The 16,810-nt window shown below is 40.7% G+C and overlaps 1 protein-coding gene across 1 annotated transcript in view; it reads right to left on the bottom strand.

The window, feature by feature from the left end:
* LOC124164997 (protein mushroom body miniature-like) overlaps positions 1–16,543 on the bottom strand; it is a 234,938-nt gene extending 218,395 nt beyond the window's left edge. Inside the window, exon 1 of the mRNA XM_046542236.1 lies at positions 15,012–16,543. Coding sequence (XP_046398192.1) covers positions 15,012–16,543 — 1,532 coding nt within the window. The remainder of the gene's footprint in view (positions 1–15,011) is intronic.
* Positions 16,544–16,810: the final 267 nt, after the last annotated feature.

The following is a 16,810-nucleotide window of genomic DNA, read 5'->3' as shown; positions in this document are numbered from 1 at the left end:
AATAAGGTATAATCATTGAGAATGACACGTTAGTGTTGAATGCGGTTACTAATAAAATATTTGCGGGGAATTGAGAAATTCTCAATCCATTTATTTGGCCAGGAGCCAGTGCATGTTTTCGTACATGTTTATTCCACCTTATCAAATCATTGATTTGTCGCTGTGTAATTGATGGTGATGTTTTGTTACGAATAGTCACTGTAATGGAACTAATTATAATCTTTTTGGAACATTGTGTGTGATATTTTTTCTTTCTTTTTATTTTTAAACTTTTTATAATGGAACTATTTTTTTGTATTTTCCTGTTGCTTTATCGCTCACAACGATTAAGTGAGTCGGCAAAGATACATTGATAAATATGAGATCCTCTACTATTAGGATATCTAGCAGCCACAGCTTGATATGCACAGCTCGCACCTTGAATATGCAGTGAGCGTATGGGATCCAGTGCAGAAAGACTTAATTCTCGAACTGAATAAAATACATAGGAAGGCTGCGCGTTTCGTCAAAAACTGCTACGGGCGTACAGACAGTGTTACCCAGATGTTAAGCGAATTAGGCTGGGAGCCGCTGGAGACTCGGAGGCTGCGCGCTAGGCTTAGATTGCTTGAATAATTGAGAATGGTTATCTTTAGGAGCATCACAGAGAACATAATATTAGAGCCACACTATATTTCCAGGTCCGATAGAAGCGATAAATTAAGAGAGATGTTTTGCCGAACGGATGGATATGGGAATTCGTTTTTCCCCCGAACCATAAAGGAATTTAATAAACGCTAGTCCCAATTTAGTTAGAGCACTTCATTTTTTTTTGTAAACGGCTGGTGTCCTAACAACCCCTGCCACACGCCTTTTAGGTGGCTTGCGGGGTATTATGTAGATGTAGATGTAGATATTTGTCCTGGAATATCTAATGGTGTTGTTCTGTCAAAAATTAGGCTGGGAGCCGCTGGAGACTCGGAGGCTGCATGCTAGGGTTAGGTTGCTTGAACAATTGAGAATAGATATCCTTAAGAGCGGCACTGAGAGCATAATATTAGAGCCCCACTATATTTCCAAGTCCTACAGAAGCGAAAAATTAAGAGAGATATTTATGCCGAACGGAAAGATATGGGAATTCGTTTTTCCCCCGAGTCATAAAGGACTTTAATAAACGCAAATCGTTATTTCGCATTTCCTTTTTATGTGTAAACGGCAGGTGTCCTAACACCCCCTGCCACACGCCTTTTAGGCGGGTTGCAGGGTAATATGCAATTGTAGACAGATGTAGATCAATAAATCATCTTTAATTCCCATGCAATGTAGAAAGCCAAAGAAGCAGAAATTAACAAGTATATCAGGATGTGACTGCACCAACATATATCCCTCCGACTTTTCCTCCACCTCAATAAAACCCGTGATTTCGTGAGCGAGATACCACACCACAGACATTTGAAATAAATATTACTGTGCTCAGAGAATACCGTAATGAAATATACCATCAATCTCCACCTATTCCCTTAGGTGCCTTTACGTATAAGAAATCATTTACCAAACAATCGTTAATTTTTTCGCTTATTTATTTTGTCATGCATTAATATCTATGTTTTATTTTTTGAGTTAACATTATTTATTCTAACCTTTAATCTACCCTGAAGTGAAAATTGGGCCATTTTTTTATCCTGTTCCTCATATTCTCCAATTGCTGAAAGTGATATCGTGCAAAATTGCTAAGACAAACCTAATAGCGAATAATTCACGTAATAATCCCAAAGCCAGTCCCCAATAAAGTGTTTACTATAAAGTGTTATAAACAATTATATATAATAATATAATGTGGGTAAACTTTTCTCGGGATTCCCACCGGGCTAATGTTTTAATATCGGCCAACGTTTCAAGTATCGTCTCGGCACTCATCTTCAGGGCTGAATATTTCCTTTCATTTCCTATATTCCTATATTCCTTGTTTCCTATATTCAGCCCTGAAGATGAGTGCCGAGACGGTACTTGAACGTTGGCCGATATTAAAACATTAACCCGGTGGGAATCCCGAGAAAAGTTTACCCACATTATTCGCCGGGAAAGCATTAAATCATATTTCACTAATCATATAATGTTTTGAAAAAGGTACTGCAGTATCATTTTCTATCTAAATCAACTCTTAAGAAGAAATAAAATAAATTAATATAAAGAAAACATTTTTTATGTTGGACAGAAAAAACTGCTATTTTAATCCAAACAACAACGAGCTCGATCATCTTTTCAATTCATCAAGTAAATAATTAGTGAACCTAAACATTTGTAATTTAGAAATTGAACTATATAATAGAACAACAAAGAGACAAAAATGATGTCCAAGGCTTTTGGAAATGCACAGCAAAGCAATGCTACATAAAATTCAATTGGTTTATGAGCAAAAGGAATTTTCGAAGAATTTTTCGCCTTGAGTTGGTGCACTACAGCCCTGATTTTACTCCGGTTCGCCTCACTGAGCCATCATCTGGTACAAGAAGCTGGCTGATGATATCTATGTAAGCCGAAACACGTCGTACGCATTAAAATAATTTTGGAGTAATTCAACTACCTTTTATTTCAATTGTCAAACTTACACTTTTTCACGCCTTAATAAGTTGAAGTCATTTAACAATTAACTCTATGATAAAAACAACATAGCAACTTCAATGATGCCCAAGGCTATCAAAAATTCGCTGCAAAGGGATATTCCAAAAATTTCAATTCCTTCATGAGCGAAAGAATTTTTCGCTCGTCGCCGCGTAGTTATCGGGAGACATCCTTGAACTGGTCCACTGCAGCCCCTACTTTCACTCCGGCGACGCGTTTCGCCACAGGGAGCCATCTTCTGATACAATAACAGATTTTAGAACCAGATGATGACTCTGTGAGCCGAAACGCACGCATTGCAATAGTTGTGGAGAAGTTGAACTACCTTTTATTTCAAAATGTCGAACTTCCACTACGTCAATTATTATTAATCGATTAAACTTGCAGGCCACCCGGCGTTGCTCGGGAAGGATAGTACCCAGAGAAGTGGGAAAATTGGACTTCATGATCGCAAAGCAGGATTTTTTAGTTTCCTCTTTGATCGTGCCAAGAGGTGTGCCTACCCGGTAGGATGTCCAACCACAGAAGTTATATGACGTGACGTAACAAACGGTATTGAGAAAATTACGCAAAGAACGCGTCAATCACATCCTAAAGTAACACTACGGTGTTTGATACACTGAGATAAACCTATGTTCCAACTTTGATTGCAATTTGTTTAGCCGAATTAAAACGCATAGCGAACAAACAAACAGACATCCTCTTTTATACATAGATTTATAACAGAAGCAACAAAGAAACGTGGATGACGCACAAGGCTATCAGAAATACGTTTCAAAGAAATGCTCCACAAATTTCCATTGGTTCATGAGCGAAATGAGTTTTCGAAGAATTTTTCGCTGCGAAATTATCGGGAGACATCCTTGAGCTGGACCACTCGAGCCCCGATTTTACTCCGGCCGATATGCAGACCCGCTCTCCACCACCCGTCTCAACCCCTTATCCCTTGGGAGGGGTTTATTATGCTCCTCCCCACTCATTCAGGATGAAGGCACCTTCTTCCTCTCTCCCGTGCCGAAACCCTCCTTCCTTCCTGCCGTCTTCTTCCACCACCTCAGGCTCTCCCCATGAAACCCTACCATCATTCGGAGCCCACACTCCGGTAAACCCTTGCCGCTGCTAGGATGGGGTAATAATGCGATTTTCGGGGGATCATATCCATCTCCTACCCCACCCACTCTCTTTCTTGGACGTGAACGAAAAAAATGGACATCCTTGGAAGGGTTTGGAGGGAAAAAATATGGTTATCTTCATATTTCCACGAGCTTTACATTTTTTTAGTGGCCTGCAGATAATAATAGCAGAGTATATGTAGTTTTACATTGGGGACTGAGGTAGAACGAGGGAAAAAACTCCCTCAAAAACTGTTCCTTAGCTTCAAATTTAAGGATAAATAAAGTTATTAATGTCTGTATTTCCAGATTAATATCTAATAAGGTTGAGTGTGATCGAAAATTTAAGGTATGAAATACATTTAAAAAAAACAATTCACATTCCATAAAAAGTAAAACAACGAAATTCGTCCTTAGATACTTATAAAAACTTGAATAGAATAATTATAAATGGAAAACTAAGCGACTCCGGGTGAATTGTATAACCATTTTCAACAAAATTTTCATATCAATGAAGCCCGTTATCCAATCAGGCACAATAAATACTGGATATTTCCATGGGTTTAGCTCATTCTGGGCTACTAAGCTCGCAAAATCACGTGTTTACTAACCTACAACTTAAATAGGAAAAGTTACGCTACTTATTCCATACCTCCACTGAAAATTTACCGTGAAGAGAAGAGGCAATGTCAACACCAATGAAGAGGTGGACATCAAGCGAATTAAATAGTGAATTGTAAATGTAATAACAGACCAATATAACAAGTAGTTTTGCAAATGAAGAGTCAGTGTGGCAGCATAATGGGCAGAGCCTTGGGCTTCTGATTTTACGACGCGATGTTCAAATATTTCGAACATCATTACACAAAAAAAAACGCAATTTACAGTGGCCTAAGTAAAGGAACTAATGCTTTTACCATGAACTTTAGACATTGCCACGCTCGCGCCTTGATTCTTAGGTTGACTCTACCCTCTAACACCAAAATCAACTTCTCGGTTGGAGCAATGAGTCAATGAGGAAGTGACCATGAATATTAGGAACGATCCTATTTGTGCGTAAGATCTCTTACAATAAAAAGTTATTTCTATGAAATCACTTCATTTTAGGTGGACGATTTCATTTACAATGAGAGCTAATTTTTCTCTAGCGAAAAAAAAAACACTTTTTACATTTTAAATACAACAATTGAAGCGTTGACATGGGAAAATATCAAGTCACTAAATTTTAATTTTACGGGAGACGAAATAAAGAGGTTTGCCAGCATTGCGAAGCTCATATTAGTGTACAAACTTCGTCAATCGTAGAAACTGATATATATTGTACAAATTTACTTTCAACTTCGTCAATTCTTTTGGCATGTCCATGTACTACCATCTCCATGAAAAAACTAAATTTCGATTTTTTTCTACGAATTAGTTCTTTTCCACCAATATATTTGTAAAAATAATACATTTACACCTATGTATTGGTCTGAAAATGCGTTCATTTCACAAATATTCAACGATTGAAAAGAACTAAGTTCTATTAAGAAGATTACGATTTTCAGCCAGCAATTTTACATAAATATTCCAACTATCAATGCTTTATCAACGAAAGATAGCTTACAGGCAGTGGTGCCGACTCCATGGGGCCTGAGGGGACCCGAGCCCCCTCAAAAATTCGTTATGTGTGTGAGGAAAAAAGGAGTCAGACTTGCCGATTTTCCCCGGAGTTTCCAGATATCGATATTCGAGTTATCAGGGTTCTAATTTGGACCATATGACTCTTCTAAAATGCTTATAAAACTTAAAACTTACAACTTTTAAATTTCCCGGCGCCAAAGCCTCGGTTTGGGCCCCCCAATATTTTTTGGAAGTCCGCATCTCTGCTCACAGGACTAATATAAACTCATAACAGGACAATAATTATTACGGTCGTAGACTTAGAACTATCAATGGTTTCAGGCACAATTTTTTCGAAAAAGAGGAACCCCCAATGATGGCGCAGCAGTCAGATTAATTGACATTAATTAGACCTCATCCAAGTACAATGATGAAATAAAAAAACAGAAATTTTAAAATACTCACTAAATCTGGCAATAATTAAGACAGGGTATGGAGTAAAGATACTTCGCTCTTTCCCTAATTAGTATTTATTTAAAAAGGAGTCAACCAGTGGCCTAACCAGGTCCGGGGGGTCCGGATCCCCCCCAAAATATAAAAACACAATGACTTTCCTTCATAAAAGATAAAAAATCATATTATAAATTTACAAAAGATTTCTTTGACACATGAAGTTTTTTATTATAAAAGTGTTAAAATTAGTTTAAAACCCTCCACTTAGTACCGTTTCATGTTTTACTAATATTTTATTCCTGATTTAGGACCCCCTTCCCCCCGAACGAAATTTCTGGTTACCCTACTGGAATCAACATGTTTCACCACACTGCAGAATCATCAGGACTCACGTGAACTTGTTGACTCCTTATTACATAAATATTTATGCGGAAAAGTGCAAAGTATACCTCATATGTACTAAAATGGATTCCCACAAAGTATAAACCTCCACGATTCATTTCGATAATTAAGACATCTGGACATTACAAATTTTAAATGCCACAACAGCAAAATGGGATGAACTAGGCTCAGAATTGATTCACACAGTTTTTGTGAGACGTCCTCAAAAAAGGTTGTGGAGAATCTTACTCCCTCACACGACGACCTGGGAAGGCAATGGACTATAATGCAGCAATTTGAATTCTGGTCCCCGTCGCCTTCTCCATGGGAGAACCCCTCCCTTATTATTTTTTTTCATTTCCATCCTTTTTCAACCGTTTAGAAAACACTCATGCCACCCCGCGTAAACATTTTGGAGGGGGTGGAGGGGGAGAGAGGTTCACTTCGGGGGTAGAATTGATGATTGATGGAGGGAACCCCCAGGGGGGCGATGTCAGACCATTTTGTGCTCCCCCATAACTTTTGAATATCAATTTTACGATGGATTTAACACGGATTTCACGCGAAATTTGCTCTCCCCAGCGGAGACAGAGGAATGAATATTTCTCTCCCGAAAGGCCCCAAAGACATTTAAGCAAGAAGACATTGTTGAGGAGATATGCTTAAGATCGATTCAACGAAAGGTCGCTAAGTATACTAAATGTAAATTAGTACAAGTGGTGCACACGAGGATTATGGTTATAGTATTCAACCGATTAAGGAAGGGAGTACTAGAGAAGTAATCTGGGAGCCTCCCTTTCCTTCCAGCACTGCCTTCTTCAATTCACTGTAAGGCCTACTCCCTTTCATCTATCTAAAAATCCTATTCTTTTCCTTCCCCTCCTTCGTTTCCCTAACATTCCGCCCTCTAACACCGTTTTCAACATCCCCTCCCCGCTAAGTACTCGCTCCATCCATACCTTCTGTCTCCTCCGTATCCCATCTAAAAGCTGCCTCTCCTCACCCACCTTGTACATCACTTCGTCGTTCCACCTCCTCTCTGTCCATTTCACCCTCTCCATTCTTCTCTATACTCACATCTCGAATGCCTCCAATCTTCTCTCGTCCTCCTTCCATAGTGTCCACGTTTCCGCACCGTGAATAGCTACGCTCCAGATCACTAAACTTTTCTCTAAACTCTTACATAACGATCCTCTCCGAAGCTCCTTCCTGTCCATGAACGCCTCCTTTGCTAATGCAATTCGCTTCCTGATGTCCCCTTACTACTGCATCCGTTTCCCTCTAATGTGCCGCCTAAATAGTTGAATTGCTCTACCTGCTGCTCTTTTTTTCCCCTCCTAATTTTATCTTGAGTCCTAACTCCTCTCGCGATGCTTTACAAAACCGCATCACCTTAGTCTTCTTGTGATTAATCCTCATCCCATACTCCGCGCACCGCTCGTCTAACGCATCCACTAGAACCTGAAATACCCTCACTGACTGGCTAATGAGCACCTGATCATCCGCTTACTTACTTACAACTTACTGATTTAAACAACATTTCTCCCACTTTCATTCCAGCTTCTAACTCGTCCCACCCTTCTCTTACTACTCCTCAGCGTATACGTTAAAAAGCAGTGGTGACAAGCTTGGACAAACTTGTCTCACTCCTCGGCCAATGAACGATAAGCATAACTAATCTCGACAAAAAGTGATCTGCATATAGTGGAATTGGTTTATGCTGAGGAAGAAGGTGGCCTATGGCTTGTAAATACGTTAGCCAACTAATTGAACCACCTCGGAAAACATACATTGCTGATCTCGACATCCATTGATTAATCCGCGCATCCAATTGCGTACAGAAGTACAGATATAGCTTCTATTAAGTGGGTCAATACTATAAGTCATACGCTAAGGCATTGCTCATTCTACTGATTCATTTCCTATGTTGTCGACCGCGACGAGATTCGATAATCAGGGCACGCAATGGGATAGAAATTATCAATATGGTCTTGTGGATTAGTAAAATATTCCAAGAAGGTGTAACGTCTGACTTCCGGTTCGTTCCAACGATCACCCAGTGACAGTGGCGTAGCCAGAGGGGATTTCTAGGGGGTCAGCATCCTCCCCACCCCCCCCACCCCCAATTATAAAAACACAATTACTTTGCTTCATAACATAAAACAAAATTATTTATATCATAAATTTACAAAAGATGTCTTTGACAAATGAATTTTTTTAATTATTAAAAGTGTTAAAATTAGTTTAAAATTCTGTACTTAGTACGCTGTTTTTCAAAAATTTTCCCTATTTTTTTTAACCCCCCCGAATGAAATTCCTGGCTACCCCACTGCTAAGTGACTTAGTGATGCAACCATGAGGATAATTTGGATGGGATAGTGCTAACTTCGGACTTAGCCACAAGCGTGTGAAGTTCATACATTAAATTAAAAAACAATAACAACAATATGCTTTTGACTAACCTTGTGCGAGGACTATTATTGACTACTACTTGTGCAAGATAAATATCTGGATAATACCACCAGCTAATGTGACTAAATTTAAAAATTAACTGGTGTGTACATTTTTTTCAAGCAGCGGTGCGATATTATTTAAAGAAACATTTAATATGTGATGAGATGAATTTAGCCCCATACAGAAATTTTTCTTCAAAGCTGAGACCGTAAGCGACGAAGGTTTGTGGATAGGTATAATACCACTCATAGCCGTTACCAATTACAATTACTATCAACTGACGGCAATTCGTGCATATAAGTAAGACTTTAATTGCGAGAATGTTGACGAACAAATTACCAATATGTTTTGCCATATTAATACTCAAAATATTACTAATGCTGCACGTCAGACTTACGGTGATGTTTTCCACTTTGGAACCTAAAATTGCGGGTTCGAGTTCTGTCTGAGTAGTTTATTTCTATTCGGGACATGGTTGTCTGCGATCATACTTTGTTGACTGCTCACTTATAAAACTTAGTTTAGACGGGGTTGGAGACACTCCAGCGAATAAGAGGTGTTTTTATGAGATTGCGAGATTAATTTGAAACACATGAGGCAAACTTGTCCAAGTCAGGCATGTTCGAGCAAAATGCACTTGCTAGTAGATTTAGTTTAGTCTACTTGGTATAGAAACTTGGAACTGATATTTAATGCAGAAAATAACGGTAATTTTATCTTCAGAACAGTATTTATATGGTGATTCAACAATTGTGCAAATAATGTCAAACTATTAGTCAAACTAAAAGGTCATCAAATGAGATACGGAAATGATCCAGATCCTACGATATTTTTTTATTCAGAAATTTCTTATTTCAGTAATAAATCATGATTCGATCGCTAAGATACAATTTGTTATAAATTTTTATAGCTTATGTACCACTTGAACAAAGCTTTTTAAAGTAACTCTAAAGATTAGGGCTTTAACAAAATCCGAATGATGCTAAAAATACTATTTTTTTTAATAATTCATGTATCTAATGAATATTAATGCTTTGGTGTGTGATGCCAATTGAATTTCAAGTGCCATAATTCCAATACCATACCATTCCTTAATGAGCATTTTATAGTTAACGTAATGTGAGATACGTAAACCATACATTTTTTTTATTTATAATGTGCTAACAATGCAATTTAGCTGTGACATTTTGGCTCCACTGAATCTTGCGAGTAAAGTCTTGGAAAATAAATGTGATTCATGCACACAGTAAATTCTATAAACCCTGCAACATTTAGTCTATTCTCGGTCAATTGTTTGTTTGAATATAACATTCGCATTTATAGCGGAGTAAGAATTTTTGTGGCTAATGTTTTAACAGAACTCTCTTCCAACGTCTTTAGAGCAGTTATATTTGCTGAAATTTCTTCTAAACAAATCAGAATGTCATTTTGTTATATTATTTTCTCCCTCATACTGCCAAAAAAGAACACTAATCAAGCTAAGGACAACTATTAGACACCAGCTGTTCAATTTTTGTAAATAATATTCTTCTGATTAACTTTTTTAGATTAGAACAATATTAAGTCTCTCTGGGGACAAAACCAACCTTTTCCAGGTCACTAGATATCGGTAAATATGTCACCTATTCAAATATTTTTACCACGGTACCGTACTTCCAACCCTCATAGAAATTTATTAGATTCAGGACGCAAAAATATTTAAAAAAATTGGTATTCGTCATTCTTATTTGGAGAATATACCGTGTATAATACTTCTAACATTTATTCAGCAAAAGCCTCCTTTAATTATGCTCACAGCTGATATTAGAATCTTAGTTTACACTATGGAATGGACCAATCATATTTGCGGTAAGTATAAAATGGCGTTTTTCTATTGAACGTTTCACCTGACGATTTCATTGCCACGACAAAAACTTCCGGATTCACCATATTCAGTTTTAAATATTCCGATGGAGATTTAGGTCTGCAGATAATGGATTGAGAATATTTTTAAAGTTATTGTAATATAAAAGAGGCAAACGACAGTTAAGTTCATCTCTACTAATTTGGTCAGAAATTAGAGGTAAGGGTGGACTGACACCCTGCACAGATATTTGCTTGTCATGGAATACGCCATTGTAACATCTCTGCATTCATACTGATGAACTTGAAGTATCTTCCACTGCAAAATTGCAGAAATGAACTCATGACAATTTTCCTCATCTATGTTTATCTACTTGATCGATTTCAATTCTAAGGTTCATTTACCAAAGAGACTATTAGGAACAATAATGGCGTGCATACATAACTGCCAATGAGGTTTAAAAAACTGAAATTTTCAACAAATACGCGTTTTTAGCAATGGCTTTACGCCAAGTATTGGCCAAAAAATTGCATTCGAAGAACCTTCTACAAATTACCAAAGTAAGAGCAGGGATTTAATCTGGAAAATATTCCCCATTACTGGGGCTTAAGCTCAGAGCCACTCGTTATACTGACTCTTACTGGGCTATGGACACCGATTTGGCGAAAAATAAATGGCGAAATAGTTTATTAACAGACATTTCTTCCCAATATGTGCCAATATCGCAAGGTGAACCGAAGGACGAAAGGTTTGCATAGCAGCAGTTGGTTAGTCCGTTCACTTTTTGTGTCCATAAAAAGTATTGCTAGTCATTTGGTGAATTATGACGTTTTGCGATCGTATGCATTACTCTTTTTAATAATGTGATCATCCTTTTATCAAGTAACTTCATTGTGTGTTTGATCCTGAGTTATAAGTACTCCGTGGTAGTTAATTCTGTAGTTAACATGATCTATCAGCATTATCCTTTCAGTACACCATACCATGTGTCCCAATTGATCCCCCATTTTCAGAGTCACGAAACATGCGAATTACCGTGATAGCTTATTGTTCCCCACAACTGTCCCAGAGTTCAATCGTAAATCATGCGCAATGCGGTTAAATCCCCATGGACGAACTGATCAGGGGGACAATCCACTCCTGAAACATGAAGCAAGCTGCTCGCAAATGCATCGTTCTTCCTCTAACTTCGCTGACCCTAACGTTGTTGCATACCCACAAAATAAGTTATACAAAAATATAAATAAAATAAAAAAAGTTGACTATGCCAAATCGCCGAAACTAATCTTAATGCGTGAATAGCGAAGAGGTTTGTGGCAATTACGGCCAAATATTTCTTCAACTGTCATCCTAAAATCCATGATGTACCGTAAAGTTTATAAATACATCACCAAGCATTTGGTTTTGGTCATGCGGAACTGAAGCCCCTTTTGGCTTCAGCGAGAATTCAAAACTTGGAGGGACATACTTCACGGTTTGCGACGATATTTTTTTAAATGGTTACCTAATCAATGGCGAAGAAATATCAATTAGTAACTTCGTAGAGGAAAAATATACACGGATTTCACTGACACACAGGTTACATTCAGGGCTGAAGATACTATAATTGCAAAATACGAGTCGCAGTTAAAAATATATTTCGTTTATGAATTATTATTTCGCCTATTATAATTTCAGGCTATCACACCAGCCTTGGAAACTAACAGCAGTAATTAAACACATTGTCTTAAAATATTTTTCGGTTTTCACGTCACTCGCTTCCAACCTATTTCCTTAAATGCATCAAACATGCTTTACATTATTTATTCGTTTTTAAGGAGTGAATTCAAAATCCATAAATTATTTACAACGATCGTCGACTTTAATAAGCTACCGTGGAATAAAACAGGCACCGTTTTCATCATAACGCATAGTTTCACGATTTGTGCCTCCTCGTTCACTTACCAGAAATCACTTTTGAGATAACGTACGGACTTTTCACGAAACCTGGTAATTCGTTAAATAACTTAAACTCAAATGAAAAAAAAAATAAACAGCATAGACTCATTATTTTTATAAGTTAAAAACTATCCCTCATAACAGCCTGGAAAACCCTTTGTCATTCATCGTATCCTCTCATGCTGTATGAGTCTTCATACTCAATAATTTGAGTAGAAAAAACACAGGTGGCCACACATGCCTTTTGAAATGGTATCCACCTATGATATAGCCATCAGTCTCGACAGTGCAACTGACTAGAAGATTTTAAGAGCCTCAATTCAATTCCTTTATAGTTCACATATGTACATAATCGGCCAAAATAAGGTGTTATCCTCAAAACAGTTTCATTCACAAAAGACAGCCGTGGAACATTGCAAACTGATTTTATTTCTCGAGACAATAATGACTCCAGATAAAACAACAGTTACTATTCAAACTTGTCATCAAAATCATTCGTGAGCGGAAAATATTAGGCTTAAATACTTGTGCGTGATGTAAAAAATTTCCCCCAATATGCAAATATATTCATTAGATGTTTTTTATTGTAAACATGGCTAGATTGCTACTACTGCCCATTAATGGGTCTACACGAGTCAAAATGCTTTTAGTCGCACTAATAGTTTGCTATAGTTGTGCCGTCATGTATAAATTTGCTTGAATACGAAATTGCTCCAAATGCCGTGACGTATTTAAAATTAATCTAATATGCCACGGTTTTTGGAGCAATTTGTTATTCTAAAACGTCAAGGCCGTCGCTTATATCCCCGATTTCAGCATGTATGTACGTCAATAATTTTACGCTCCACTTTATTGGCATACATTTATTTTGATATGCTAATGAATTATGAATTTTTATATTCATTACCTATACAATCACGCTCATTCATAAGGTTTCTTGAAACTTAACTGTATAATCGCCATCAAAGCTTTTTAAATGATGGAAGAATGAGTTCTAGATTTTTTTGCCATATCTGCTACATGCTCTGTAGTCTGCTGTCTACAATTTGTTATTATTAATACAGTTAACACTGTATTAATAATAACAAATTATTACATGCCCTGAAGAGGAAACATTCCTAGAACGGGGACCTACTGTATATACGTATGTATTATAATACTCTACCTCACTATGTAAATATTCATGTAAAACTTGCAGTATGGAAATAAACCTTTTTTGAATTGAATTGAATGCAAATGCATATCTAGTGTTTTTTACGTAAATAAATACGTATATGAAACAAGAACTATGGAAAGGTAAGATGTGAAAAGGACGCGTATGACGAGAGGAGGATAAAGTTCGGCAGGGTGGGGAGATGTGGGATAGTGGAGATTCCGTGCGACGGACGCACGAGTCTCCAAGACACGCGCGCCACTTGTGGCACGCGGCCCACTCGGCGAGGGAGCAAAAAGTTTGTACGGGCCGAGTGTCCCTCCGTGACGGGAAATGTCCCACGAAAGGAATATTACGGATACATCTCCCTCAAGATCGTTTTATATCTTGATTTTCAAATGATGCAATTTTTTAAAACGTGAGAAATCATCTTGAAACATTGTAATATTAGGTGAAATGAGAGAGGACCCTGATCGAAAATCAACTCCATTTCAAACATGAGAGATTAGTCTCAGTGGTAGAATTTCAATATTTGAGACACTCAAAATTATTGAAAAGGGTATACTCATTGTAAAATTACAGTTCAAAGATGAGAAACAATAAATATTCAAGTAAAATAGAGACTAAACTCATCGGCCTACCAGGAGTGGTCGTCTACAAAAGTACCTGCTCCGACATGAATGGCAGTGCAGGCAGAAATGGAACTATCCCAACTCTTGTCTTAAATCACTTCTCATAGGCGCTTCGTGGACACTAAAATATATTTTTGCCGTTTCTAATAAAGAACGAAGATGACGATCAAGTAAAATACTTATCACCGCACTCTGTAATGATTAAGAATAGTGTGGAAGATCACCAAATATTCCGGTATGATTCACACTCATTCTGCATGGATTCATCGTCCTTGTGTCAATGTGTGTCTACTATGAGCTCTAAAAACGATCGGACATTATGCCGCCGATTATACTCCGTTAAGACTGATAGAGTCAAACCCGTAAAAGAAAAAAAATAACAGTGTCGCACAGCTTGTGGTGTAAGAAAACTTCTGTTGCCATTGATCAGATACTATCACTGAGACACAAAAATTCGCAATAATAAACTATGATTGCGTAATAAATCAGGATATTTGTTGTAGATTAACTTATAGTTGAAGATCATAAACAATCGAAACTGCGGCTGTAGGGGAATAACAGGCAATAAGTTCATTGCAGTAATTGCGGTCCTAGCCTAGAATGCATGACGCCAATAGGAAATAGTGACTTCACTTCACACACAACCTCACCAAACAAGGCACTTTAATTGGCATTACGATTGATATAAAAAACGATTGATCGCATTGAATTAGCACTCAACTCTTCTTGCCAAGCCTAAATAAACAGAACTGTGTGGGCTGCATAAATCGTTCTGATATCACCGCCAGAAATAAACACTTTCAGGATAAAAAAATATCAAGAAAAATTAGGCGATCACTCACCTCGAATAGTAGCACGGAAACGTAGATCCAGCTAGGCCATACTGTTTGAGGAAATCATCACAAGACACTTCGGGAGGGTATCCGCAGCCCTTAATATTCACAAGTAGCACCGCTTCTTCCAAACCATCCTCGTCTTCCTCATCCTCCTCTTCCTCGTCGTCCTCTTCCTCTTCATCATCTTCCTCGTCTTCTTCTTCTTCCTCCTCTTCGTCTTCGTGGCTGTGCTTCACCGATCTCTCCACGCGCCGCCTCTCCCGTTTCGTCGGCGAAGTCGCCGTCTCCGACCCAGAGGACATCGTCGTAGACTCCAATGTCTGCGTGGAGATCTCCGATGATGAGGATGGCACAACCGGGGGCGAAGCCGTCGGGGGCTGGCCGGTCGACGTGCCCGTCGAAGGCGAGGAGAGGACCACTCCGCCTCCGCTGACCGTGCTGGTGGCTGGGTACGCTTCCGTAGCGTTGTCGACCCGGCCGCCAGCCGGAGGAGCGCTTGGTTCCGTGGCCTCAGTCGGCTGGGAGGTGGACTGAACCGCCTCGCTCGTGGTGGTGGCGGCCTTCACGGTGGTCGCTACCGGGTTCGCTACAGTGGAGGCCGCTGTGGTGGAGGTGGACGACGCACCGGTGGTCGTGCCTTTGGTCGAGGGGGGATAGGCGGTGGTGAACGTTACGGTAGATTCTTCGGGCGTCGTCGAAAGGGGACTAGTAGCACCGTCTGTTGAGCTTTCCGTGTCGTTCTCCGTTATGTACACGGAAGCCGGGGAATAGAGGACGAAGATCTGGGTGCAGTGGTACAAGTCGGACGTGCACCCTTCCCTGCACGAGGAGGCGGCGGGCAGAGGAGCCGTGTTGGACGTGGCGCCGGTCGCCAGGGAGCAGTTGGCCAGGCCGGCGCGGTCCACGCGCCTGCTGGTCACGCAAATGGCCGGCTCGGGCCGGAAGTCGGCTCGCAGCGTGGAGACGGCCGGGTCCACGTAAAGGGGCACTAGGAACAGGAGCGCGGAGGCGGAAGAGGTGAGCGCGAGGGCTAGGAAGGCCGTGAGGTAGAAGCGTATCCTCTGGCTCCACGAGCGCCGTTTCTTCTTCCGCTTGCTGTCCACGCGGCCCCTGCCCAGTCCCCGGGGCAGGACGGGGCCGCCCCCGACGCCTCCCCTCGCCCCCCACGAGTCCTCATCGCTCCACTCCGTCCGGACTCCGAAGGCCTCGTCGGCGACCCCCCGGCGGACGCCGTCCCCCTCTCCCCACGCCTCCCACCGCCTCCCGGTCGAGCTCTCCCCGCCGGCGGGGCCTCCCAGGAGGGCCTCCCTCCGCTCCTCAGACTCGGCATCCCTCCTGCTGGGCCCGCCCTCCGAGGGCCGCACCCTCCGGCTGCGGCTGGGGCTGCGGCCCACGCGCCTCGCCGCTTCCTCCTCCTCGCCCGCCTCATCCTCCTCGTCGGCGGCGAGGTCGTCTTCGTCCCGGCGCCGGCGTCCACCGCCGCCGTGTCTCTTGGAGGCCCCCCGGTCCAGGAGCAGCTCCGAGCTGCTGCTCCTCATCTTCCGCCTCCTCCCGAGGAGGTCTTCGCGCTCACCGTCTGCGGCGGCTTCCTCCTCGGCTGCTGCCCCGCCCCGCCGCCGGCGACTGCCGCCGACCTCCCTCGCGCACCCCTCGGCTCGATTCCGCCCACATATCGGGTGGAGGACGCCGCCCGCAACGTCCCCGCCGCACTCTCCTTCCGACTCTCCGTCCTTCCTCTCCGCGGCCGGAGGACCGCTCTCCTCCCGGTTCCCTCGCACCTCGCAACGCTCTCGGACGGCCGCTCC

This window comes from Ischnura elegans, chromosome 9 (genome assembly GCF_921293095.1).
Source record: "Ischnura elegans chromosome 9, ioIscEleg1.1, whole genome shotgun sequence".
NCBI classification, from domain to species: domain Eukaryota; kingdom Metazoa; phylum Arthropoda; class Insecta; order Odonata; family Coenagrionidae; genus Ischnura; species Ischnura elegans.
Note: the sequence above shows the minus strand (reverse complement) of the source record. Positions and strands in the feature narration are given on the sequence as shown.